Here is a 25,759-nt window from a genome sequence, read left to right as displayed (position 1 = left end):
TGTCATTTGAGCATTTAGATTTAATTTTTAATCATGCCAGTGCTATTGGATATATCTCAAATTGACAGGCATTATGCTTATTCATCATTTAAAAATTATATATTACTTTGAATTTCCTTTTTGTTACAAGAAACGCATACCCATTTAGTAAAATGAATTAATTAAGAAAAAAACGTCCATACTGCAGCTTGCAGTGATAATCGGGCATCAGGCAGGTGAAGGTTATCTCCAGAATCCTGCAGCCTCAGACCTGTCTGTCTCTGTAGCGCTGGACCAGGTAGAATCACAGCCGAAATATTTTCCAGTTTAATCCACCAGGGGTCACTAACACCACGCATACAACCTATTAGACGCTGTCTGGTCTGGCACCGTGACCGCGAGATTGAAATGTCTATTAATGGAAATCCTAGGGTGGGGTCAATAGATTTTATGGACAATGATGTCGTTGGCTAAATTAAATTTAGACATCCGGTTATATATATATATAACATATGCTCAAACTCATTTGCCAACGATTTATTTGAGCGAGTTCTCTCGGTAGCTGATGTGCAGTGGTTTCTTTACTGGCTGCCGAGAATCAGGAGCTTGGCGACGTGTCCGAGGAGAAGAACCGGAGCTGACCTGCTTTTCATTTGTCCACTGACAGCTGGAACTTATGGCTTAATGCTGTTCTGTGTTTGGTGCTTTTGTATAGGAAGTGTAACTGTACATTAATGCATGTAGATTTTTTTCCCCGAAACCATTGTTGCAAAAGAGAACTTGTTCTCTGTCAATCTGCTTTGTTAATAAAGGCTGAAATAGGTCTGTGTCATGAAGTAACGTGTTCTGTAGATCGGTGGTGTTCTGTACTGCACAGACAGGAGTCAATATCTGCTTTATTATGGGGCTTTATTAGATCAACTGTCAGACTGACTGGTGAAATATTATACTGTGAGCTGCAAAAGAGACTGGGGACAAGAGAAGCCAAGTTACTATTTCAAACATTGAGTAGACCACTTCACATGCTTTATTTCAGCATCCAAAATAATTAAAAACATCTTGATTTATTATACATGTACAAAATAAGTACAGATTCTCTCATTGAAACCATGAAAGTGTGTCTGCTTCAATTTCCGTTTTTTACTCTTTTCTTTTTTTAGAAACCTTCTCTAAAAAGCATTTCAACAAACAAAACAAAAGGGTGGGAATTGTGTGCTGTTTAGTGAAGAGGAATATCCACAGGGGCAAACAGACAAAGGTGAACAACATCAGACCTACAAACAGATCCACTTGCTTAATCTACACCAGACAGGGTTACATGCGTTCTATGCACAGTATTCATCTGTCAGAGGAACTCAACACTTAAGGAAGAAAACAATGGCATTGCATTGACAACAAGACAATAAGTTGACTAGCACCAAAGCTTCTGATAGCTTCTCTGTCAAACACCCAGAACTGGACCTCGTTGAGTGGATCACAATAGCACCTTAGACAGTTGTTTCTTTTCGTTGACAGGCTTGTAATGTAAAATATTCCCTAGTGTTCAGCAAACATTTGGGGGTAACTTTTTTGAGGTAGCCATTAAGGTATCAAAATGAAGATGAGCAACGTTCATGAATTTAGAACAAGAACACGCTTCATCGTTTGTACGATTTATTCAACACCAGAAAATGGTACAGTACATGGCATTTGTTGCTTTCAATGTCCTTCCGCAGTGGTAAAAAACAAAACAAAAAACGGCAGTCACCTGTGTGTCATCGAGGTTCTTTTTCAAACTCCAGGGGGGCGATCTTACACTTTACAAGTATATATTATTTTCTTGTTGCCAGTGGAAACAAAAGTTTCTTTTTAAGTGTCAATGTTGTAGGTTTTGTTTGAAGTAGCAGTCCCAAAAAGTGTTTTTCAGAATTGGAAAAAGTCTTCAGTAGAGTAGTTTTAAGCATGTGGACCAGTGGCAGCCGAATGCATAGAAAAAGATTTGAGAGATGACTTCTAGAAAAAATAAAAAAAATTCATGTCCAGATTTCTTTCTTTTTACAAGAAGCAAACGGGGCCAACTTCCACGCCAAATTCCTGATCAGGTGCACCAACGTCCATAGGAGCGATGTCAATGATGGGCAGGCGAGATGTTTTCGATGTTTTGTAATCTATGACTGTCTTGCCCCATGTGCCAGTGTGTGACTGTGGAGAGAGACAGAGGTGTGGTTAGATACTAACACAACTGATCTTTCTGCTATTCACCTGAACTTTAGATTAACCATGTGGAATGGTGAGTAAATTGCCAGGGCCTCCTCAGTGCTAGTAGATGCCACACACCTGCCACACATCCAGGTGTGCCCTCCCTACTCCCTATCTCCTACTCCCTAGGCCTTACCTCCTAGGTCCTACTCCCTACCTCCTACTCCCTAGGCCCTACTCTCTACTTCCTACTACCTACCTCCCACTCCCTAGGCCCTGCTCTCTACCTCCTACTATCTATGTCCTACTCCCTATGCCCTATCCCCTAGTCCCTACTCGCTAGGCCCTACCCCCTACCTCCTACTTCCTAGCCCCTACTCCCTACCTCCTACTCCCTAGGCCTGACTCCCTAGCCCCTACTCCCTCCCTCCTACTCCCTAGGCCATATTCTCTACCTCCTACACCTTAGCCCCTATTCCCTATCTCCTACTCCCTAGCACCTATTCTCTACCACCTACTCCCTACCTCCTACTCCATAGCCCCTATTCCCCTATTCTATGTCAGTAGATCTGACACCACTGAACAAGCAGAAACAAGATGGGCAAAATCTACATCACCATCAAATGACAAGGGAGCTGTCTCTATTGCTATCTAGTCTACTGAGGTTCCCAGGGGTGGCTAGTCAGTGTGAAGGGGATAGGATAGGTTGGGGAGGGGGAGTTATTCTCACCGTGCAGCCGTCCTCCGTGACGCTGTATGTGAAGCGGCTGTTGCCCTCGGCTCTGATCTCGATGTCGTTGGAGCCCTGCAGCAGCAGGGCCTTCTTCAGGTTGCCGCTCTGCTGGTCCATGTAGGCGATGCTGTTCTTGCAGTGGTAGGTGAGGTTCTGGCTGGCCTGGTTGGACATCAGTCTCATGAAGGCCATCTGGATGTTGACGTCGTCGGAGTCAGCGCCCTCGGAGCCGTACAGGAACTGAGGAGGAGGAGAGGAGCGCAGGCTTTTAGTACCGTCAAAGAAGCTTAGATAAAACATATTGATGTACAGTAAGTGTTTTTGATTGTGGTATACTTCAACTTGACCACATGGACAGTGTCATATTCCAGTGTGTCTTGGTTTGTATCCATGTGTCGTGTTTCTGGCCTGGTCCTCACCTGGAATCCGCCGGTCATGGACTCGCTGAACCAGGTGTGCTTCTTCTCTCTGATCTTCTTGCTGGTGTACCAGTTCTTCATTGGGATGCTGGGCTGGGCAGGGGACACGCAGGTCTCGCCAGTCTCCATGTTGCAGAAGACCTTGATGGCGTCAAGAGGAGATCCCTGGTTGGGGTCCACCCAGTACTGGCCTGCAGGTGGGAGGGACACAGCGTGGGAATGAGGGGTCGGACGAGAAGAGGTGTCAGTTATCAGAACCCGTCCTGGAGAAGGAGCATTTTGGCCACTTTGGCCGGTACTAGCTAGTATACTAGGGTCTGCTCTCAATCCCAGCTATATGTGTACACGAAAACTACAGCGTGCTGTCATCTAGGGCTGGACTAGCTGGATTACTGACAGTACTGTAGGACATGCACTCGTTTGAGGTTGCACCTCAGCGCCCTGTTCCTATCAAGAGCGGTTCTAGAATATCAACGAGGGCCTGCTCTCAGGGGGAGGGAGCTACTAGAACACGCCAGGGGTTCTGCTTGTTACTAGAACACCCCAGAGGTTCTGTTAGTTACGAGAACACTCCAGAGGTTCTGCTAGTTACTAGAACACTCCAGGGGCTCTGCCTGTTACTAGAACCAGGGGTTCTTCTGGTTACTATTACATGCCAGGGGTTCTGATAGTTACTAGAATACACCAGGGGTTCTGCCTGTAACTAGAACACTCCAGGGGTTCTGTCTGTGACTAGAACACTCCAGGGGTTCTGCTAGTAACTAGTACACTCTGATAGTAACTAGTACACTCTGATAGTAACTAGTGCACTTGCTCACCGTTCTTCCACTCTGGATGGCACATCCTGATGTCACGGCACATGCGCGCAGGGTTCTTCTGGGTTCCCTCGGGGCTGCGGATGTTCTCGATCTTCTGGCTCAGGGTCTTCAGGGTGGTGTCCACCTCCATGTCGCGGTCGCGCATCATCTCGGCGTCGTCGTGCTGGTAGCCGGACCTGTAGGGGTCGGGGCCCTTCATCGGCTGTTCTGGGATGATGGGTATGGGGTGGCCTGGGGGGCCTGGGGGCCCGGGGGGTCCAGGAACACCAGGAGTACCCTAGATAACAAGGAACAGGAGCTCAGTTACCAACATGAGCATGTTTGTGTGTGTGCAGTATGTAAGAGGGCAGAGTGTTGGACTTACAGCGGGTCCCATCTCTCCATTGCGACCACGGGGTCCAGGGGGTCCGATAGGTCCGGGCAGACCGCTCATGCCGTCTTTACCAGGAGCACCGCTGCTACCAGAGGGTCCCTGTGGCAGAGGAACTAACATTCACAAAACAGCTTCTCCATTTCACCTGTACAAAATACAACTCTCATAACTGCTTATTGTGTGTGTGTGTGCGTGTGTGTGTGTGTGCGTGTGTGTGTGTGTGTGTGAGAGAGAGAGAGAGATAGAATGTGAAGCAGGCTAGAACAGCACTAGAACCTACTCTTGGTCCAGCAGGTCCAGCGGTACCAGCAGGTCCTTGCTCTCCAGGGCCTCCCTATGGGCGGACCAACACAACACACCACATAAAACAACACAACACTAGGATCTACGACACACCACATATCACAATACTAACAACCACAAGAGGACCTTCAACCCTAATATATCCTTCTGAAAGAGGAACGCATGTCGCTTCTACAATAGATAAAAGAGCCGTGGTTATCAGTCATTACATTTCATTACAGTCATTTAACGAATACTTTTATCCAAAGCGACTTACAATAATTGCATTTAGTATAGGCAGTCTGTCTGGGCCATATATGGCCCAGATGCGGCATTATGGCCTAGTTCCGGCCCATATATGGCCTAGATCAGCTTGCTACCAGCTCGCCAGAACTTCACAAGTGCATTTCTTTTCTAAACAAGTGACTAAGAACATAATCTTGTGCTACTGTAAAGCCAGTCCATTGTGCTCGTGCGAGCCCTGCCGTTCTTCCAGAGAGAGAGAGAGTGGTGGCTCCTGATGGAGGCCATACTCACGTGAGGTCCGGGCATCCCCGGGGCGCCGTTGAACCCTCTGTGTCCCTTGTGTCCTCTCTCGCCAGCCTCTCCGGCCTCTCCCTTGTCTCCGCGGCCGCCGGCCAGGCCCTGCGGTGGACGGTCAGGAGGAGAGCAACGCGGTTAGGGTCACGGTACGACGTAACGTCCGGTACAAAACAGCGTTCCGTGTTCATGAGAAGTTCGGAGATGACGAAATGTTGAACTGTACCTGAGCACCACGGGCCCCAGCAGGGCCTGCAGGACCGGCAGGACCAGCAGGACCCTAGAAGAGAGAGAGAGAGAGAGAGAGAGAGGGGGAATGATTCCTTTAATACTGGTATGTGTACTACTATCCTAAATAATTGTGCGTGCCAATAATTATTTCTGTTTATTCTAATTTCCACTGGACTGACTGATACAGAAAAATGATACAAAAAAGAGGACAAAAAGCCGGCCTCAGACGTGGGTACTCACACCCTCTCCGCGGTCGCCAGTCTTTCCTGAGGGTCCGACGCCTCCGGGGGCTCCAGGGGCACCAGGAGCGCCGGGGCCACCGGCATTACCGGTCTCACCGCGGTCTCCCTACGACGAACACACACCAGAACGCGGACCATGAGCCCTTAGACTAATGTCAACACTGTTCACATGTTCTATTCAACAGGACTCAGGACTGTCTTACACAGAGCTGCCACTTGCCACAAGCTCAGAGGTGAGGGGGGGGGGGGGGGGGGGGGAGGGCGTACCTTGGGGCCGGCTGGTCCATCGCGACCGGATGTACCATCGTGACCGGTAGCTCCCTGTGGGCGGACAGACAGGATGGTGAGCCATGTCATCATGTGTCAGTGTGAACCAGCACCCTAATCCTGTCACCTGAACCACCAGGCATACACTGTCTCACATCCAAAAGGTGTGTGTGTGTGTGTGTGTGTGTGTGTAGGGGGGCCTCGTACCTCACGTCCAGCTTCGCCGGGGTGTCCAGACAGTCCGGGGGGTCCCTTGGGGCCGGGGGGGCCACGCTCTCCCACTGCGCCACCGGGGCCCTGCCTGCCAGGTTCTCCCTGAAGAACATCAGGATTGGGGGTTGGCCAAATGTTAGGGGCATTAGACATGGGGGAACATACGAGAGGAACCGATATCGGCCCATATCTGAGGTGGAACAAGCCTGTCGTATTTCGTGTGACAAATGATCATTTGATTAAGTAAATCTGGGAGATGGTCATTCTTTTTCCAGACATGTGGATGGTTTGATTGGACGGCTGACGCGTCCGTCATGAGGGAGCACTCACTGCAGCTCCTTTGAGTCCGCCGGGACCGGTCTCTCCACGCATGCCTGGAGCGCCAATGATACCAGGACGGCCGTCGATACCACCTGGGCCGGGGATACCCTCCTTACCCTGCAGGACGACAAACACACACCAGTGTTACCCAAGACAACGATGACGACACACAGACCCAGGTTACCCCACGGCACCAGCAACATCACAGACCAGGCTAAAGGAGTCGTACTGTAACGCTTACTGTACACTATGTAAGAGAGCTGTTTTCACATCATATCTGGGATCTGAATGGGAGCGTGCCGTAGCCTGAAGGCGATCCATGCTATACAATATATTCATATATAGCATGTACATAATCCATCCAGACCTTTATCTATAGAAAGTGTACTTATTGTGTTTTGCGTTAATTTGTAAAATTGTAATTTTTGTAAATTGTACATTTGTAACTTGTAAATTTTTAATTTTTAATTGAGTATTACAGTTTATCTGTGGCATAATCTTCATAAAAGGAATCTTGAATTTTGAATCTTTAGAATGACACATGACATTTCCATGCTGATTCCAGGCTGTGTTTTACTTACAGGTGGGCCCGCAGAACCGGTAGATCCCTTATCTCCGCTTAGACCCGGGGGTCCGGCACCACCAACCTCCCCTGGGCGACCAGCAGGGCCACCCTCTCCACGGCCTCCTCTCTGGCCCTCCTTGCCTGCGGGTCCGGGGGCGCCAGGGGCACCGCCAGGTCCCTTAACGAGGACAGGAGGGAAGGTTTCTCATTGGATTTACAGAGTACAGATTTTTAATTGCAGGTTCAGTTGTCATGTGTATGTGTACTCTATAGATACGGCAAGTCACTTGTTCTGGACATGAGAATGTGTGTTTCAGTATTGTATGAAATAACTGAGTGGGTATGAAACATACTGCTGTGCCGGGGGGTCCAACTCTACCAGCGGGTCCGGGGAAACCAGTAGAACCCTACGAACACAGAAGAGAACCCAATTGAGACCAGAACCCTACACACAGAGGAGAACAGAACTGGTTCACACCTATCCCAGAATGTGCAGCTGAATATAATGCAGACACCTGTACCTGCAGGAGAGAGTACTGTACTTACAGGAGAGCCAGGTCCTCCACGAGCTCCTTTAGCACCGGACGCTCCAGCAGGGCCCTGAGGAGACACACACCAGTGAGGGACACACAAATCACAAACGCAGTCATAAACACAATCACAAACACAATCATAAACACAAACACAATCATAAACACAATTACAAACACAATCATAAACACAAATACAATCATAAACACAATCACAAACACAATCACAAACACAAATACAATCACAGACACAATCACAAACACAATCACAATCACAATCACAATCACAATCACAATCACAAACACAAATACAAACAAACTTAAACATGGGCTATCTCACTCAGGTACTGTATGATGGATAGCGGTCAACTTTCTATGCTTGAAGTTTTGCATTTCTGGCATCTACAACAGAAATATACGGAGCTTAGACGTACCTGGGGTCCAGAAGCACCAGCAGGTCCGTTGGGGCCAGAACCACCAACCTCACCCTTGGCTCCAGTGTCACCAGACTCTCCCTTGGCACCAGGCTGACCGTCGTTACCCTGGGGGGTAGAGAAGACCACAGTCAGGCACAGAGGGGAGTTGGGGGAGGGGGGGGGGTGCAGAGAGGACATTTGGAAACAGCTGGATGGTATTTTAGTGCATCATCAGTGTCGTAACTGAGTGATACTTTGTGAGATGAGGGTGTTTGGTGTGGTGGTTGTGAGGTGAGGGTGGTGTGGTGGTTGTATGAGGGTGTTCGGTATGGTAGTTGTGAACTTTGTGATGTGAGAGTATTTGGTGGTTGTGAGGTGATGGTGTTTGGTGTGGTGGTTGTGTGAGGGCGTTTGGTGTGGTGGTTGTGTGAGGGTGTTTGGTGTGAGGGTTGTGTGAGGGTGTTTGGTGTGAGGGTTGTGTGAGGGTGTTTGGTGTGAGGGTTGTAAGGTGATGGTGTTTGGTTGCGAGGGTTGTGTGAGGGTGTTTGGTGTGAGGGTTGTGAGGTGATGGTGTTTGGTGTGAGGGTTGTGAGGTGATGGTGTTTGGTTGCGAGGGTTGTGTGAGGGTGTTTGGTGTGAGGGTTGTGTGAGGGTGTTTGGTGTGAGGGTTGTGTGATGGTGTTTGGTGTGAGGGTTGTAAGGTGATGGTGTTTGGTGTGAGGGTTGTAAGGTGATGGTGTTTGGTTGCGAGGGTTGTGTGAGGGTGTTTGGTGTGAGGGTTGTGAGGTGATGGTGTTTGGTGTGAGGGTTGTAAGGTGATGGTGTTTGGTTGCGAGGGTTGTGTGAGGGTGTTTGGTGTGAGGGTGCTCGGTATGTTAGTTGTGAATGTTGTGAGTTGAGGGTGTTCAGTGTCGCACTCACAGCGGGTCCAGCGAATCCTGCGGATCCGGGAGGGCCACTCTCTCCACGCTCGCCCTGGGGGATTGTGGGAAATGTGGTCAGAGCTGGCTCTGGGCCAAACGACATCACGCTGACAGGTCTGCCTACTATTACAGAGATGTGTGACGATGACCCGACCAGGAAGTGATGATGCGGGATTAGGAGGGTTACTCACAGGGGAACCACGACCGCCACTTTGTCCAGCTGGACCGACAGCACCAACCTCTCCCTGCACACAGAGAAGAGGAGGAGGAGGAGAGGAGGAGGGGAAGAGGAAGAGTGGGAGGGGGAGGAGGAGGACGAGGAGGGAGGGGCTGTTACTAAATGTCTTTCTATCTCTATGGAGGCTTCGTTCATGAGCAGGAGTTGACCTCTGCCGTTCCATTTGACCAGGGAAACCGCTGGAGGTCGACTCACTGTATGAACCATTTAGGTTTAAAGAGGTTTCACTTGACAGAGTATAATATTGCATTTTGTGGAATATAATGGTGTTGTTAGATTGTCTAATGTTTCTCTGCTCACCTTCTCGCCAGGAGCACCAGAGGGTCCAGGGGGTCCGATAGTGCCGGTCATACCGCGGGAGCCATCTTTGCCAGTTCCACCATCAGCACCCTTGGGGCCACCGTCACCCTGGAAAGAGAGACAAATGTACACTCAGTAACTTCACACTCCGTAGCTATCGATTAATGTTGTAACTCAGTTTGGACGGGTTGGGTTAGGGTTAGGGTGGACTTAAAAAGCAGGTACTCACTCTTTCGCCTCTTGCACCAGGCATACCGCTAGCGCCACGTTCACCGGGCATACCCTGCATCCCTGGAGCTCCCAAACCTCCAGAGGCCCCACCGGCACCTGGCTCGCCCTGGAGAACCACAGGAGAGAGAGAAGGATGACTACGGTCTCACACGACTACGTGTCTCACGACGTGTGTGTTTGAGAGCTCGAGGGGGATGGCGCTCCATTCTACCTTAGCGCCGTCATTGCCGGCAGAGCCGGTCGATCCGCGGGGTCCGGTGGGTCCGGCAGGGCCGTTGCCACCACGCTCGCCGGGGAAGCCTCTGTCGCCCTGGGGGTCAGCGAGAAATCAGAGCACAGCTGTGATCAGAAGCACCGCCACCCAGCCGCTGATCCCACAAACGCCGCACTGAACACTTGCATCTTTCTGGGCACGTAAAGCGTACTTACTCTGGATCCAGATGGGCCGGGGGCACCAGCCTCGCCGGCTCCGCCCTGGGGGAAGAGAGAGAGAGGAGTTAGGAGAAGCTCACAACAGGAAGGGTGCAGGTAACTGAATCACTGATGACAGGAAGGTTAAGCAGATATAAGGGATTGAGCCGTGAGGCCTCCCTCTGTCTCTCAGGGTTTAAAGCTGGTACTCTCACATGGCCAAGCAGCCGCTGTAATTCTCCTCAGATAATGATATGATGTACAAGGTGTGTAACAGTACGATGAAAGGTGCAGTCTGCTGTACAGCGAGGAGCTTGTGTATTCAGTTGTGATATCTTAAGCACCTATTGGATTTATATTTTGCTACTCTTGCACTTTGGCTTTTGCACTAGATTATGCTCTTAGTCACTTGTTTAGAAAGGAGATGCACTTGTGAGTTCTGGTGAGTAGTAGTACACTGACTACCTACATTAAATGCAATTATTGTAAGTTGCTTAGGATAAAAGTATCTGCTAAACGGCTGCAATGTAATGTAATGTGATTGGTTGAGGGCTTACCTGCTCGCCACCTTTGCCAGCCTCACCGGTGGCTCCTGGAGGTCCAGGCTGGCCCTGGAAGGTTGATAAGAAAACACAGTTTTTCAGATGAAATCACAACATCCAAATAACAATGGTGTTGGGCGATCTCTGTGGTGGGTGATGGAGGTTTACCTGGAAGCCACCCTGACCAGCGGGGCCCTGCTCTCCTCTCTCTCCAGCGGGTCCCTGGGAGCCAGACACACAACAACATGAGCCTAGGACAAAACCTCCAGTCCAGCTATACAGATGTTATAACACTGCACTGTAAAAACCCTCAGTCCAGCTATACAGATGTACACTGTAAAATATGATGCTTTGTTAACCTAGAAACATACGTTCATCTGACTTATTTTTTGGTGTTCTGTTGACATTACCCATTTTGACTGAGTTTGTTCTACTTTTTGTTCTTAAACACATTTCAAATCAGTTTACTAAACTTAGTCATCTGTGTTCCTGCAAAAAGTATTCTCTCAAATATAAGTTCCTTTACTTATTCTCCTAAGTAAAGTCATGCAACACATCTTACACTGTAGCGTAGTGTAGAGTGTACAAACAATGTGTGTATAGTGTCAGTTGTTGTACAAGATGAAACAGATAAGATTTGCTGTTTTGTGTTGTTGTTGTTGTTGTTGTGAGCGTGGTACATACGGCAACACCAGGTCCACCAGGAGCACCAGTGTCACCATCTTTGCCAGGGGCTCCCTAGAAAGACAAAAGAGACGTTAATCACAGACCAGACAATACACATACCTGTATTTAATCCTAAACAATACTTCTAATACTTAAGCATAATGTTATTAGAGCAGAAATACTTACAACAGCACCACCAGGTCCAACTTGGCCTCTCTCTCCAGGCTTGCCAGCATCTCCCTAGGAACGAGCCCAGCGTTACACCCAACCAACCAGACATTCAGATAAGCCAACCACACATTCACATACACTCCTACTACTCAGCATTCTACACTGAGAGTGCTTGGAGAACGTCCTAGAATATGTGGCTCTGAATTAATGAATTAATTGTGTTTGTGCATTTTAAGCCCTGAACTATGAGAGGGGATGTCTCTTGTATTCAGGAGTGTCGTCTGTACTCACCCCGGGTCCCTTGGGTCCGGGGAAGCCCATGACCCCGGGTGGACCTCTGGGCCCAGAGGGGCCTGCGGGTCCGGAGCGGCCATCTTGTCCATGAGCACCCTACGTAAATCCATCCCAAAAGGGACGGTAGAAGATTAGAAAACATGCTCTCCTCAGCCAGGTCAGTATGGAAACACACTGTTTATGCTCCGACCTCTGCTACAGTGTATACTGTTCTGTGGTGTGGTGGCTGTGTTGATTGGTCGGGGTCGGCTGGTACTCACAGCGGGGCCAGCTTTGCCGTCAGGTCCAGGGCTTCCGGGGCTACCGGTCATCCCCTAGAGAGCAGGATAGAGAACAACACGCATGTGAGAGTCTATTCGGAAACACGCGTGCTAGGGATTTTATCAGAGAAATCTCACGTCACGCGCCATGCTTCATGGCGCTGGGAGGGTACCTACCTCAGCCTTTTGAGGGCACATGAGAGTGTGAGATATTTAAACGCCGTCGCGGCTTTTAAGCGCAGATGTGAGGCGGTGACTCTTACCTTCCCTCCAGGAAGTCCAGGCTCGCCAGGGCGTCCGGACTCCCCAGTGGATCCCTGAGCTCCGCCGGGTCCAGGGCCGCCACGCTCGCCTGGGCCGCCCTGTCACAGGAAGGAGGTGGGGAGAGTGGATGAGTCTCCTGGAACAGTATGGCCACACCTCCTACTGATTGATGTGGACATGTTGAACAGTAGCTCTGGTCACCTTACGATCTAGTAATCAAGACTTATTGTCTTGATTTACTTATTTACAACTCTTACTTGACCCAGCATTGACTGATGGTATGACCCTAACGCCACCCAGTGTTGAGTGATGGTATGACCCTAACGTTACCCAGTGTTGAGTGATGGTATGACCCTAACGTTACCCAGTGTTGAGTGATGGTATGACCCTAATGTTACCCAGTGTTGAGTGATGGTATGACCCTAATGTTACCCAGTGTTGAGTGATGGTATGACCCTTACGTTACCCAGTGTTGAGTGATGGTATGACCCTAATGTTACCCAGTGTTGAGTGATGGTATGACCCTAACGTTACCCAGTGTTGAGTGACTCACCTTACCACCAGCAGCTCCATCAGAACCAGGGAAACCACGGTTGCCAGGGGAACCCTGATGGAGAGCACAGAGAGCAGGTCAGTAACAGAGACCAGGTCAGTAACAGAGACCAGGTCAGTAACAGAGACCAGGTCAGTAACAGACACCAGGTCAGTAACAGAGACCAGGTCAGTAACTGAAGGAATCCCCTGGGAATTCAGTCTATCGACGGTATTTATCAGTCAACAAATGAACAAAGACACTGAACACAGACTAGAGACGGGAGGCCACTCGTTTCCATGATATTAATGAGAAATTGAATTGCTTCTTCATATATGGGACAGTATTCTGATTTGATGTGATTTAGAGCATGTGTGTATGAGAGGGTGAAGGAGGATGGGGGGGGGGGGGACGTACGCGCTCTCCAGGGGGTCCACGGACACCAGCGCCGCCGGGCTCGCCACGGCCACCTCTCTTCCCCTCCTCTCCGGCGGGGCCAGCGAGCCCCTGGATTCCAGCGGGACCCTGGGTGACAGGTAGGGAAGGAGAGTGAACCGGTAAAGAGACGTATCAGGGTTTGAGAACGTGCGGCGCACTGACGTCTACCGAAAGCGCCGTGTCTGTTGTAGTCAGAGTTTTGGCCGCTGCAAACTTACATGCTCTCCCTTGGCACCAGCCTCTCCCTTAGCTCCCGGGGCTCCAGTCTCTCCCTGTGAGGGGGAGGAATCAAAAATCAAACAGAGCGGTCTCAGACGGTGGCGCCCAGGGGGGGGGGGCGGGGGGTGGGGGGGCGACGGCTCCAGGAGGAGGTCCGTCTGTGGCGGTGACAGGGTTACTCACGTTGTTGCCCTTGGGACCAGGGGCACCGGAGCCACCTGACTCTCCAGCGGGTCCGCGAAGCCCAGGGAAGCCAGGGGCGCCAGCGATACCAGTAGCACCCTGCAAAGAGACGTCGGTAAGAACATTATCAATCAATCAATCAATTGGCTGATCGATCAGGTGGAGGGATCCGTGATGCAGCGATACTTACTGTAGCACCTTTGCCACCGGCGGCGCCGTCAGATCCAGGGTTGCCCTGTCGGACGACAGAAAAAGGATGGTTTCACTTCCGAGTTCTGAGGTCACAGAGTTCAGAGGTCACCGAGGGCTCAGTAAGGGCCACCAAACAGCGTTACTCACAGCAGGTCCAGCACCACCAGCTGGTCCGGGGTTACCAGGCTCTCCACGGGACCCCTGGGCACCCTCTGAGCCACGGCCTCCCTGGGGACCAGTCTCTCCCTGGGGGGACAACAAGGCACAGGAGGTCATGCGCACATCTCACCGGCGTGTGTGTGTGTGTGTGTGTGTGTGTGTAGGTGTGTGTGCGTATGAGTGTGTGTCTGTGTGTGTGTGTGTGTCAGTGTGTATGGAAGTTTGCATGTGTGTGTGTGTGTGTGTGTGTGTGTGTGTGTGTGTGTGTATGTGTGTGTGTGTGTGTGTGTGTGTGTGTGCGTGTGTGTGTGTGTGTGTGTGTGTGTGTGCGTTTGTGTGTTTATGTGTGTTAGTGAAAGAATAAGGGTGGGATTGAATGTGCTGTGGTTATGCAGCATTAACAACTAAGAATTGAAGTAATTTTAAAAAAAGTTATCATTGTTGATATTTCATATCAGTTCACCATATCATTCATCATCAATCTTTGAACTGTAGCTATAATGTCTCATAACGTCCATCGAGGCTTTCATTGGCCTTACATGTGGGGGGTATGGTCTACTGCTGGTCCCGCCCATTACCTAGGAGGGGCTCTAATAGGCCGGCTGGTCTACCTATGCCACCTGCTGGCCACTGCCTCTACCTGATCCTGGCTGGGACCTCTGCTGTCAGGCAGACACCAGTGGGAGGGGTGAAATGGACGGATTAATTGTTTTTCATTTGATCTATTTAAGCTTTATTTAACCAGGCAAGTCAATTAAGAACAACTTATTTTAGTAAGTATTTGCAATGATGGCAGGAGAAAAAGAGAATTAAGCGATTTGTCTCCAGCTGTCCATTCATGTGCTACCAGAGAGTCTGGCCAGGCTGGCATGACCTATCAGGGGAGGTGGTACTGTCACCAAGCGTTCCTGGGGTTGTCGCGGGGTCAGACAGCGTCACAGGGTCTGGATAGATGGCGAGGGGAGGGGATTCCCTACAGATGCAGGGCCATTTGAATAATAATGTTTTTTTCACAACATGGTTGAGCAGATATGGTGCCTTTAGACAGGAGGACTGTGGAGAGACACTAGATATAGGCCAGAGAGAGATTAGAGAGAGACTAGATAGAGAGAATGGGGAGAGACTAGAGAGAGAGACTAGGGAGCAAATGGTAAATGGTAAATAGACTAGATGGGGAGACTGTGGAGAGAGACTAGGGAGAGACTACAGAGAGACTAGAAAGAGAGAGACTAGGGAGAGAGAGACCACGGAGAGAGACTAGGGAAAAACTAGGGAGATTAGGAAAAGACTAGAGAGAGAGAGAGAGAGAGAGAGAGACTAGAGAGAGAGAGAGAGACTGTGGAGAGAGACTAGGGAGAGACTGACCTTAGCTCCAGCACCTCCAGGGAAGCCTGGGGCTCCAGCAGGGCCGGTGGGTCCCTGAGAGATAAAGAACCAGGTTATTCAGACCACACCACAAATACAGCCATGACACAGTCAATACACTACATGATATCCAATAAATAGTGGGCAAATCAAATAAATGACTTTTGTGTGCACACGTGTTTAACAACAGTAAATGCATGTGCACTGTTTTCTAGAACCTCTATGAGCGCATCATCTACAGATATATCAGCCTTCAGATCCCGTGTGATTTAATAAATCCACTGTAGAAGTGTGAACTGAACTGCTGTGGGTGGTGAGGAGGTGTGTGAGGTGGTGTGAACTGTGCTGAACTGCGATGAGGAGGTGAGGAGTTGAGGAGGTGTGTGAGGAGGTGAGGAGTTGAGGAGCTGTCTGAGGAGGTGTGTGAGGAGGTGTGAACTGAGCTGAACTGTGGTGAGGAGGTGAGGAGGTGAGGAGATGTGTGTGGAGGTGTGTGAGGAGGTGAGGAGGTGTGTGAGGAGGTGAGAAGGTGTGTCAGGAGGTGTGTGGGAGGTGTGTGAGGAGGTGAGGAGGTGAGGTGTGTGAGGAGGTGTGTAAGGAGGTGAGGAGGTGTGCGAGAAGGTGTGTCAGGAGTTGTGTGAGGAGTTGTGAGAGGAGGTGAGGAGTTGTGTGAAGAGGTGAGAAGGTGTGTCAGGAGGTGTGTGAGGAGGTGAGGAGGTTTGTGAGGAGGTGAGGAGGTGTGAGAGGAGGTGAGGAGGTGTGTGAGGAGGTGTGTGAGGAGGTGTTGAACTGAGCTGAACTGCGGTGAAGAGGTGAGGAGGTTTTACTCACAGGGGGTCCGGCAGCTCCATTGTTGCCATCGTTACCGCGAGCACCCTAACAGAGGGACGGACCAGGCTAACGTCAGGTCAGAGGTTGTGATACACACACACACACACACACACACACACACAATCTAAAACAGAGGACTGAAACACACACGCACACACACACGCACACACACACACACACACACACACACACACACACACGCACACACACACTCTAAACCAGAGGACTGAAATAGACACACACACACACACACACACACAGACACTCACTACACACTAAACCAGAGGACTGGTATGAACAGAGAGTAGGAGGGCAAACATAGGGTAGAAGAACATTCAGTAAGGGTTTTACTATGCTATGCTATGAACATTTAAATACATTCATACTAATGAGCTGCTTAATCACAGTCAAAATCTCAACACCAGCAGGAAGATGGATCTAGGTTGTTATGTGATGTGATGTTAGGTTATGAGGGTGTTGCTGTACTCACAGATTGGCCGGGGGGTCCGGGGCGACCTCTCTCACCTGGGAGACCACGAGCACCCTGGGGAAAAAATGAAACACAGGGAATCCAGTCAGCCATGAAGGAACAATGTCAGGTGACTGCTACACTTACCGCCAACTACCATCATCACATCACATGTGTCTGGCGGCGATTCAAGTACGGTCCGATGTAAGTAATGAGCTGCCGTACATCTCCATACAGAGCGACGGTAGTGCTACTCACCATGGAGCCAGCAACACCGTTCTCACCGGAAGCGCCACCCTCTCCCTACAGATGACACAGAGGCAGAGGTCAAAGGTCACATCTGCACATCAGGAAGCAAAGACCCGCCCCCCCCCCCCCCCATTAACGGCAACGCCTCCTGTCACGTTACCTTGGGTCCGGCGGGGCCGGCTTCACCCTTAGCTCCGTCCATGCCGTTGAAACCCTATGGAGAGAGAGAGGAACAGCGCGGTCACATGGCGGCCCCCTGGGGGTGAAAACAACGCCTCTAGAAGAGTCTCGAGTGTTCTCTAGAAGAGTGTTCAGCCCGCCTGCTCACCCTGTGGCCCTTTATGCCTGGGAGTCCGGAGGTTCCGGGGAATCCGCGAGGTCCCTGCCGAAAAAAACAGACTCGTCTTAGACCCGTCCTCATACACACACACACACACACACACACACGCATCAACACACACACATCCACAAACACTCACATACACTCACACACTCCTCACAAGCGCCCACCAGAAGCGTTCCATTTCTCTTGTGCGTTTTTACGTCATCATCATTTCAGCGGTTGCATTCTTTCACAATGCAGTGAAACAGTGAAAAATAATAGTTATGTGACGTTCTTAGTTCTCATGCTGACGCTGTGACCTAAGGGGCGGAGCCTGTGTGTCCTACAGCTGCTGAATCCAGGTCAGGGCCTGACCCTTGACCCCTGCAGGCCAGGAGCACTCACCTGAAGACCAGCGGCGCCGCGCTCACCGGGACGACCGGCCGTGCCAGGCTCGCCCTGCAGAGGACAGAGGAGAGAGGAGAGAGGAGAGAGGAGAGAGGAGAGAGGAGAGAGGAGAGGAGGGTGAGATCCTCTCAGACCGGACAGAGATTCTGACCATCCAACACACACGCACACACATATATATTACCATATACACAATATTACCATATATATATACATATTATATACAGGTATATTACCATATATACACATATTACCATAAATATACACATATTATACAGGTATATTACCATATTTACAGTATATACACATACGTCACCATATATACACATACAGTATATCACCACATATACATATATATATCTATATATATATACACACATATTACCATATATATCCACATATATATTATGCAGGTATATTAGCATATTGGATTGAGCAGAGAGCTGCGGGTCTGGCATGACTTACATCATCTCCGTTCTTTCCTGCGGCTCCAGCGGGCCCTCGGGCTCCCATGGGACCCTGAAGACCACAAACACACAGGAATTCAGCTGTGGATATGAAGTGTGTGCAAATGTACGTGTGTGTGTGTGTGTGTGTTTGTGTGTGTGTGTGTGAGTAATAGTATACTAACTTCCTACGTTAAATGCAATTATTATAAGTCGCTTTGGATAAACGCGTTAAATGTAATGTGTGTGTGTGTGTGTGTGTGTGTGTGTGTGTGGTCAGTAGTAGTGCATTAGCCCGTCTGTCATGGCTGTGTGTGTGTGGGGGGGGGGGGTTAGTAGTAGTGCATTAGCCCGTCTGCTATGGCTGTGTGTGTGTGTGTATGTGTGTGTGTGTGTGTGTGTGTGTGTGTGTGTGTGTGTGTGTGTGTGTGTGTGTGTGTGTGTGGAAGGGGGGGGGGGGGGAAGCAGCAGATGTGTGTCAGTGTGTCAGCGTGTCACCGTGACATAATTTGACCTCTCGGAAACAGGAAGTGCGTGACCTTGTGGAATACTCACAGAAGCTCCGGGCTCTCCTGGCTCGCCTGAGGGGCCGGTGAATCCCTGGGGGCCCTGGAAGAGGACGAGGAGCAACATCAGACCTCATCCCACAACAAAGACTGCATCAGACCTCATCCCACAGCCCACAGACTTCCTCACTACTCAGGGTCTGTCTACAAAACACACTACTCTTTCACAGAACAGGAGAATAATTTGTTCACCATTGGATCCACGCTGTGGCAAAAAGAAGATTGTGTGACTACTGTATCTATCTAAAACGAATACACTGATGACTTCAGCTGGATGATTGGAGTTCAGGTTGATGATTAGAGGATGATAAGAGGATGAGAGAGTACTTACTACTGCGCCGGAGGGACCGGGCCTGCCGCGCTGACCTGGGGGGCCTGGGGATCCCTGGTGAACAGGACAGGACAGGACATACTCAGTTAGAAGCAACTACACCATGTCTAAGACAGACCAGGACCACAAACTACAAAAATTCCACTTCTTGAAGTTTAGAAATAGGCAACATGGGTATGTCTACAGACAGAAATATGTGCATTGCTCATGTTGACAATATACAAAATATGTGAAACATATAATATTGTATTTTTCAATTTTGCACTTTCTATCATTTGTTGTGTCTTGTGTTGTGGTTGTGCTGCTTTTATCCTGTGTGTGTCTATATTACACTAGCACGTTGCTTAGCAACACAGGCCGTTCTGAGTGATTTTGAGCTGCTGCTCCAATCTGCGGCGCTGTGCAGGTGCATGCTGGGAGCCCTGTGCAGGTGCATGCTGGGAGAACAGGGCAGGAGAGACGTACTGGCTGACCACCGCCGCCACCTTTGGACTTGTCGCTGCCAATGCCCATCTGAGGAGAGAATTTCTGCAGGGGAGGAAGAGAGGAGAAGGAGGATGAAGAGGAGGAGGAGAGGGAAAGATTAGTGTCTGATCACTAAATACTAGCATTGGATGAAGCCTGACAATGAAGCTCTTAACAGTTTAAATATTCACATTTAGGACTGTGTGGTCAAAGACGTATATAGATACCATCCTGTGCTAGATAGACGAGCCTGAGCTTCCATACTGGGACTCCTATGATGTCAGTTAGCTCAGTGTTGTCTGTGTTTAACCCCAGGTCGTACTGCATACAGGACTAACACCTACTGAAACGAGGGCTAGCCAGCTAACCAGTCTACTCAAACGTGGGCTAGCCAGCTAACCAGTCTACTCAAACGTGGGCTAGCCAGCTAACCAGTCTACTCAAACGTGGGCTAGCCAGCTAACCAGTCTACTCAAACGTGGGCTAGCCAGCTAACCAGTCTACTCAAACGTGGGCTAGCCAGCTAACCAGTCTGCTTCTGCTGCTGACCTGATCTCCCGGACTGTCCAGGAACACTCTCTGCTCAGGAACACGACTGGCTGAACTCATCAGGTAGCGATAAGTGTCTATCTGTCTGTTCCTGAGATCTGTCTGTCTGTCTGTCTGTCTGTCTGTCTGTCTGTCTGTCTGTCTGTCTGTCTGTCTGTCTGTCTGTCTGTCTGTCTATCTATCTATCTATCTATCTATCTATCTATCTATCTATCTATCTATCCTCCCCTCTCTGCCGCCAGGCCGTAGTCGTCTGCTCCCCTGTCCTGTCCTGAGCACTGGGGGTCTCTCTCTCTCTCTCTCTCTCTCTCTCTCTCTCTCTCTCTCTCCCTGGCTCACGGCTGCACTCTGCGACAGAGAAAGTTGGGACCGACACAAACATGAGGGGATCAACGTACTCCGCCAAGGCCTGGGGGTCCGGGGGGGCCGGGGTGGCCGGGGAGTCCAGGCTGCCCAGGGATGCCGTCGTTGCCGGGCAGACCAGGAGGACCCTGTAGGGAGATGAACAACAGGACACTCAGTACCAGACCAGCAACACCATCCATCATTATGTCGATGACACTGCCTGAATAGCAATAAAAAGAGGCTCCAAATCTCGTGACGTGAGAGTTCAGCTACCTGGCAGTGCTACTGAACGGTGCCTCTCGGAGGACATGTGTGCTGTCATGTGATCAGTAATGGAGAGGTGCATGTTCAAAACATCAGAGGTCAAAGGTCACTGGGTCAACCTCAGCATTGCCACTGACCGACCGTAACCCTAAATTAATAATACATGTACGTATATATACCAATGACAAACTACGTCATATTAGAATGAGACAGGACTCTGTTTTATGAAGTAGGCCCGTATCAACATGTTGACAGAAACATTGCAGGTGGGTTCCATTATTTTCTCAGGATTACCACAGCAAAGTGTGTGTGAACTGATGCGGGGTTATGGTTAGGGAACACCTCTCCACCTCTCCTGGCACCGCTAATGCAACTGAAGTTAGTGTTAAGCGTTGGGTATACTTGGGTATACTGCTTATCAGCGTGTACGCGTCGACAAGTGCTTATTTTGCAGCGGGTTAATTTCTGAGGACCTGAGCACAGCCAACTGCAGGCCACACCCCAGAGGAACACAGGAGATATGTGGCGGCCATATTTTGTACACGTAGTTAAAAGCAAGTATACTTTAGGGCCTTTTGGATCAGGGTCAGGGTCGGGGTCTGGGTCAGGGTGGTATCATAGAAGACCTGGGGGCCCCCTGCTCTCTGAGAACAGCGGTTAACTTTCGGTCCAGACATGAGACAACGTGGGACGTACCGGATCACCCTTGGGTCCTTCATCTCCCTTGGGTCCCTGAGGGACGAGAAGCAGAGAGAGGGAGGATTAGACATGCTGCTGGAGCTCTGTCCTGCTAGAGCTGCCTGGAGCTGAGCTACAGTAGCATGCTGTTCTGAACTGTGATGCTCTGCCGCTAGCTCTGCTATTGTACGGGCCTACGCTGCCTCCCAGACAGTATGTGACACAAATTAAGGCATTACAACCATAGGCTCAAGTAGTAAAGCATTATCAAAAGTATCTGACAAAATATACCATAGGCTACACAGTCGACATGAACACTTGAAAGGCTGATCATATGTGTGATAGGTTTATGTTGGTGCTAATGATTATGGATGGCTATATTCATACTCTACAAAATGTTCATTCTCAAATGCTCATTCAACAACACTTGTTTAGACTGGGAGTAGAAACGACGTACCTCTGGCACTTGGGGCTCTATGGAATCAATTGAGAGGGGGGAAATTATGTTATTAATCTTTTCTAGACTCATATCAAACACATGAACACATTCAGGTTGTTAGGCTCACCAAACACATGAGCACACACTCATGTTGTAAGTCCAACATCTGGTGGTTATGTTTATAATCTCACTGAAGCATAATGAGGATGGTTCTGACAGTGGAGATGTTTTGATGTACAGTTTTGCTTTGAGTGCTGAAAAGCCTCACAGCCCTACTGTAGGTAGGATGGAATTCATTAGACTGAACGTTTGCATATTCACAGTTATCCTGCACAGATCCGTCTTAATCCATTAAGAGAATTTAAAAAAAGAATTGCAAGGATAAATCCAAGGCGATTCTTTCCTCCAGGGGTAGGTCCTTAGTGGGCAGCCTGGAGGCCTGAGGTGTCAGAAACGCCCTCCTCAGCCTGACTGGACTTTGAGGCTCATTAGTGCCGCTAGGGGGCGCCCGAATGCAGCCAAAATAGCATATGAGGGTATCAAAGTACCTATTATTATGTCGTCGGGGCAAATAGGACAGCATTCGCCGTCGGGAATTTCAGGATTGGGGCAGTCGGATGTATCCTCGCAGATCACTTCGTCGCACATGATGGTTCCACTGTCGCACACGCAGATCTGGCAGGGTTCGGGTTTCCATACATCCTTATCGTTGTACAACTGGCCTTCCAACGTGCAGCTGCCGAATACATCTGTAAAGAAGCATGGTCAGTAAAATTAACTGAATGGTGATTTTAGAATATTAATGGAGCATCATATGTCAATTAGATAGATGTGTGCCTACAAGTAGCCCAGTAAGTTTGTAAATGTCATCACTTAAATGCTGACCAGACATGAGGTCCACAAGGTTTGAATATTTACCCTATTCTTTATAGGCCTACATTATCATCAGTAACATAATTCATCGATATTTTCATCGATATTTTCAACAAAATTGTCGCCCTAAAATTATAGATTTTTGATTAGGCATAGGCCTATTAGGCCCCTGGCCTATGTCGTTTTGTAGCCTAGATCTAGGCCTTGTGGTTGGTGATAGAAGGCTGGACACTGTAAAATACACTACCACCGACCTGGTCCTTCGTAGAAGCTGAACTGTTAGGGCACAGTACAGGTCTGGCCAGTAGGCCTCAGAATCACAATCAGAATCTAGTTTATTTATTAGGCCAAAACATAAACGATCTCTCCTTATCAGGTGTGTCCAAAGTTGACTAAACTAAGGGTACATTTTCGAAAGTGAAGTTAATTGCTACATATGCCCACAGACTACATACACAAAAAGATGGGTTGGGAGTTGGGTGGGGTAGGCCTAGCCTACGGCATTTACACGAGGGAGCCACATAGGGGCGCTCCAAGTCCGTCAGGTGATTCTCTGCTACTCACGCCCTTCGCTTGATTCACGATGATTAATTGACGTCTAGACAATTCCCCAAGTTCTGCGATTTTGTCTCGTAGAATCTTGTTCCCTCAGTTACAATCAAGTAAATGTAAATCTCATTTAAATCAGGGTAACATTCTGGTGATATTGGTTTAATCAAATGTTATAGACACACCGTGACAGCCTACCGTGCCTGTTTAGGCACTCACTCACTAGTGCCCAATTATTCACATCGTGCTTAATTGAAGACAGACATTTTCCTACATAATAATTCCTTTTAACTTTTAATAATCACAACATTTCTAAGTAATTAAAAGTATTTTGAGTGGTTTGCATTTGGTTTGTGGTCTAAGCTAGCCTACTGTCAACTGTATAAACTCATTTTGAACCTCGCGTCCTCTCACTGCGCGTCCAGGTTCCCCTGCCCGAGGACAGAAGCGCGCTGAACAGAGGACGCGCCGGGGAACATGTATCTGCACGCCAGCTGACCGCTCAGCCATGTAGGCTACACAGCAGAACCGAGCAAATACACGCTGGATGATATCGAAATTCACCTCTCAGAACGAGTCCTAGTTGGCTGCTACAATGTATTATCACCCGCGTCCACTATCTGGAGTCAGGTGTCCCACAGAGCAGGAGTCAGACAGTAGGCTACATCCGTGCGCGCTGCGCTCGTCTTGCGGATGCCAGTCTCCCATAAACTCAGATCAATGTTTGAAAGTCATACTTACTATCGTCCTCGCCTTGACCTCTCGCCAAAAGCACTGTTGCGCTGAGCAACAGCGCTAACCGGATATCCACAAAGCTGAACATGTCTAAATATTAGACATGTAGACTCTTTGAGGCAAGGGGAATCCTGTTGTTTCCTCAGACAATCATACAATATGGGTCCGGTCCGTGTACTCCAATCCAGACCCTAGCAGAAACTCCCTACTGCTTAAGCACATCAGTGATCTGGGCTTTTATATGGCAGACTTTTGGGGAGGTCCTGAGAGCAGCAGATAGAGAACTTCTACATGTTCAAGTCATCAGGTCCCTCCTTAATGACTTGGAGGGGCCGTCTTAAAGCATGTCAAACGAGTTCACTTTTGGGTTAAAACGTGGAGGATGTGAGAACATAAACTCGCTATTTTTTGCTTCTCTCGGATTAATCATCTCATCTTCAAGATATTTGTGGATGAGTTTCTATAATTTTAAACCATTTTGATCGAGACCTATTTTAGCATTCAACTTGAGACAACTTGTCAAGATGTTTACCACTTTCATGAGCTTGTGGAATTGCTTTCTCTTGTTTAATATAGTGTAGTATGTACACATTCGTTTTAATGTATGTAAATTGCATACAATAATTGCTCTTAATAAGAGGAGCAGGTTTCGAGTTGATGGTTGGAAGTTTGATAGTTAGAACGCAAGAGGATTGTGATTATTCCAAACAGAATTGTTACCTAGTTTTACTTCTGGAGATGTCACCGCAGGTAGATGAGGGAAGCTGTCAGTGACAACCTCTATACTGGGCCATAACGTCATGTCTGATAGCAGAAGATCTTTACAATTGATTCCTGGAGCTTCATTTGGGTAAATCTAATGAATAGTCATTGCTTTGTATTCCCAGTGTCCTCCAAGATCATTGATAGTATAGAAACTGGCTCTAGATTTTAACTCAATATTTTGCTCAAATGTAGATAGTAACTTAATGGTGTGGATAGCAACTTGCATGTCACTTTTTGTTTTTTTTTACATCACTGCAACCCAATAGCATGTCCATTTTGAAATCATTTAGATTTTCACTGCACATGTTTTTTCATATAATCACTGATTTCCCCATTTTACCTTCATTCTCCCAACATCTACCCCAGCCCAACCCATACGTGGTTCATGCAAACTTTTTTTCAGGTGCCGTGAGTTATTTTTTCACAGCCCAAGTCTGGGGCAAGTGAATGACACGCGAATGCACCCACATTACACGTATAATCCAGCTCCTCCAATCAGGGTTGGCCTTGCTGTTAGACAGAGCAAGCGGGAGATCAAGAGAGAGAGAGAAAGAGAGAGAGAGAGAAAGGGAAGAAAATTTGGCAGTATCACAAAGCGCTCTGGTTGCACTGTGGACACGTTGCAGCTTTGAGAACTATGGCCCAATTTGACCCCTCTATGTCTTCTCTCCTACAGTTTGTCACTCCGCCGAGAACCATGTCTTTGGTTAACTCAGTAAGATGAAGGACCGTGTCTTAAGCTAACTCAGTAAACTGAAGGACCGTGTCTTTGGTTAACTCAGTAGGCTGAAGGACCGTGTCTTTGGTTAACTCAGTAAACTGAAGGACCGTGTCTTTGGTTAACTCAGTAGGCTGAAGGACCGTGTCTTTGGCTAACTCAGTAGGCTGAAGGACCGTGTCTTTGGTTAACTCAGTAGGCTGAAGGACCGTGTCTTTGGTTAACTCATTAGGCTGGAGAACCGTGTCTTTGGTTAACTCAG

The 25,759-nt window shown here is 48.8% G+C and overlaps 1 protein-coding gene across 1 annotated transcript; it reads right to left on the bottom strand.

Annotated features, from left to right (window-relative positions):
* Window positions 1-941: 941 nt before the first annotated feature.
* On the bottom strand, window positions 942-24,196 carry col1a1b (collagen, type I, alpha 1b). Its single transcript, XM_084455843.1, has 51 exons — window positions 24,021-24,196; window positions 22,406-22,606; window positions 21,876-21,892; window positions 21,437-21,472; window positions 20,530-20,622; window positions 19,583-19,645; window positions 19,118-19,171; window positions 18,776-18,829; window positions 18,240-18,293; window positions 17,772-17,825; window positions 17,373-17,426; window positions 17,205-17,258; window positions 17,054-17,098; window positions 16,817-16,870; window positions 16,327-16,371; window positions 15,496-15,549; window positions 14,119-14,217; window positions 13,970-14,014; window positions 13,780-13,878; window positions 13,596-13,649; window positions 13,357-13,464; window positions 12,961-13,014; window positions 12,407-12,505; window positions 12,144-12,197; window positions 11,881-11,979; window positions 11,605-11,658; window positions 11,437-11,490; window positions 10,921-10,974; window positions 10,768-10,821; window positions 10,229-10,273; window positions 10,011-10,109; window positions 9,798-9,905; window positions 9,569-9,676; window positions 9,222-9,275; window positions 9,029-9,082; window positions 8,126-8,233; window positions 7,708-7,761; window positions 7,515-7,568; window positions 7,178-7,339; window positions 6,606-6,713; window positions 6,270-6,377; window positions 6,063-6,116; window positions 5,794-5,901; window positions 5,549-5,602; window positions 5,320-5,427; window positions 4,781-4,834; window positions 4,492-4,599; window positions 4,128-4,404; window positions 3,310-3,500; window positions 2,888-3,130; window positions 942-2,160 (listed from the first exon to the last, which is right to left on the bottom strand). The coding sequence occupies exons 1-51, from the start codon at window positions 24,100-24,102 to the stop codon at window positions 2,014-2,016; spliced, it is 4,347 nt and encodes a 1,448-aa protein (XP_084311969.1). The 5' UTR covers window positions 24,103-24,196; the 3' UTR covers window positions 942-2,013.
* Window positions 24,197-25,759: the final 1,563 nt, after the last annotated feature.

This window comes from Borostomias antarcticus (assembly GCF_949987555.1).
Source record: "Borostomias antarcticus genome assembly, chromosome: 22".
In the NCBI taxonomy this organism is placed as follows: domain Eukaryota; kingdom Metazoa; phylum Chordata; class Actinopteri; order Stomiiformes; family Stomiidae; genus Borostomias; species Borostomias antarcticus.
Note: the sequence above shows the minus strand (reverse complement) of the source record. Positions and strands in the feature narration are given on the sequence as shown.

Bases quoted from the DNA above. Each gene is read 5' to 3' on its own strand.
- col1a1b (XM_084455843.1), bottom strand. From the start codon at position 24,102: ATGTTCAGCTTTGTGGATATCCGGTTAGCGCTGTTGCTCAGCGCAACA. The intron at 13,465-13,595 runs GTAAGTTTGCAG...CCTGTCACCCAG, and splicing joins CTGGTGCCAAGGGAGAGCAT to GGTCCCGCTGGAATCCAGGG. The intron at 4,405-4,491 runs GTAAGTCCAACA...CTTGTTATCTAG, and splicing joins ATGGAGAGATGGGACCCGCT to GGTACTCCTGGTGTTCCTGG.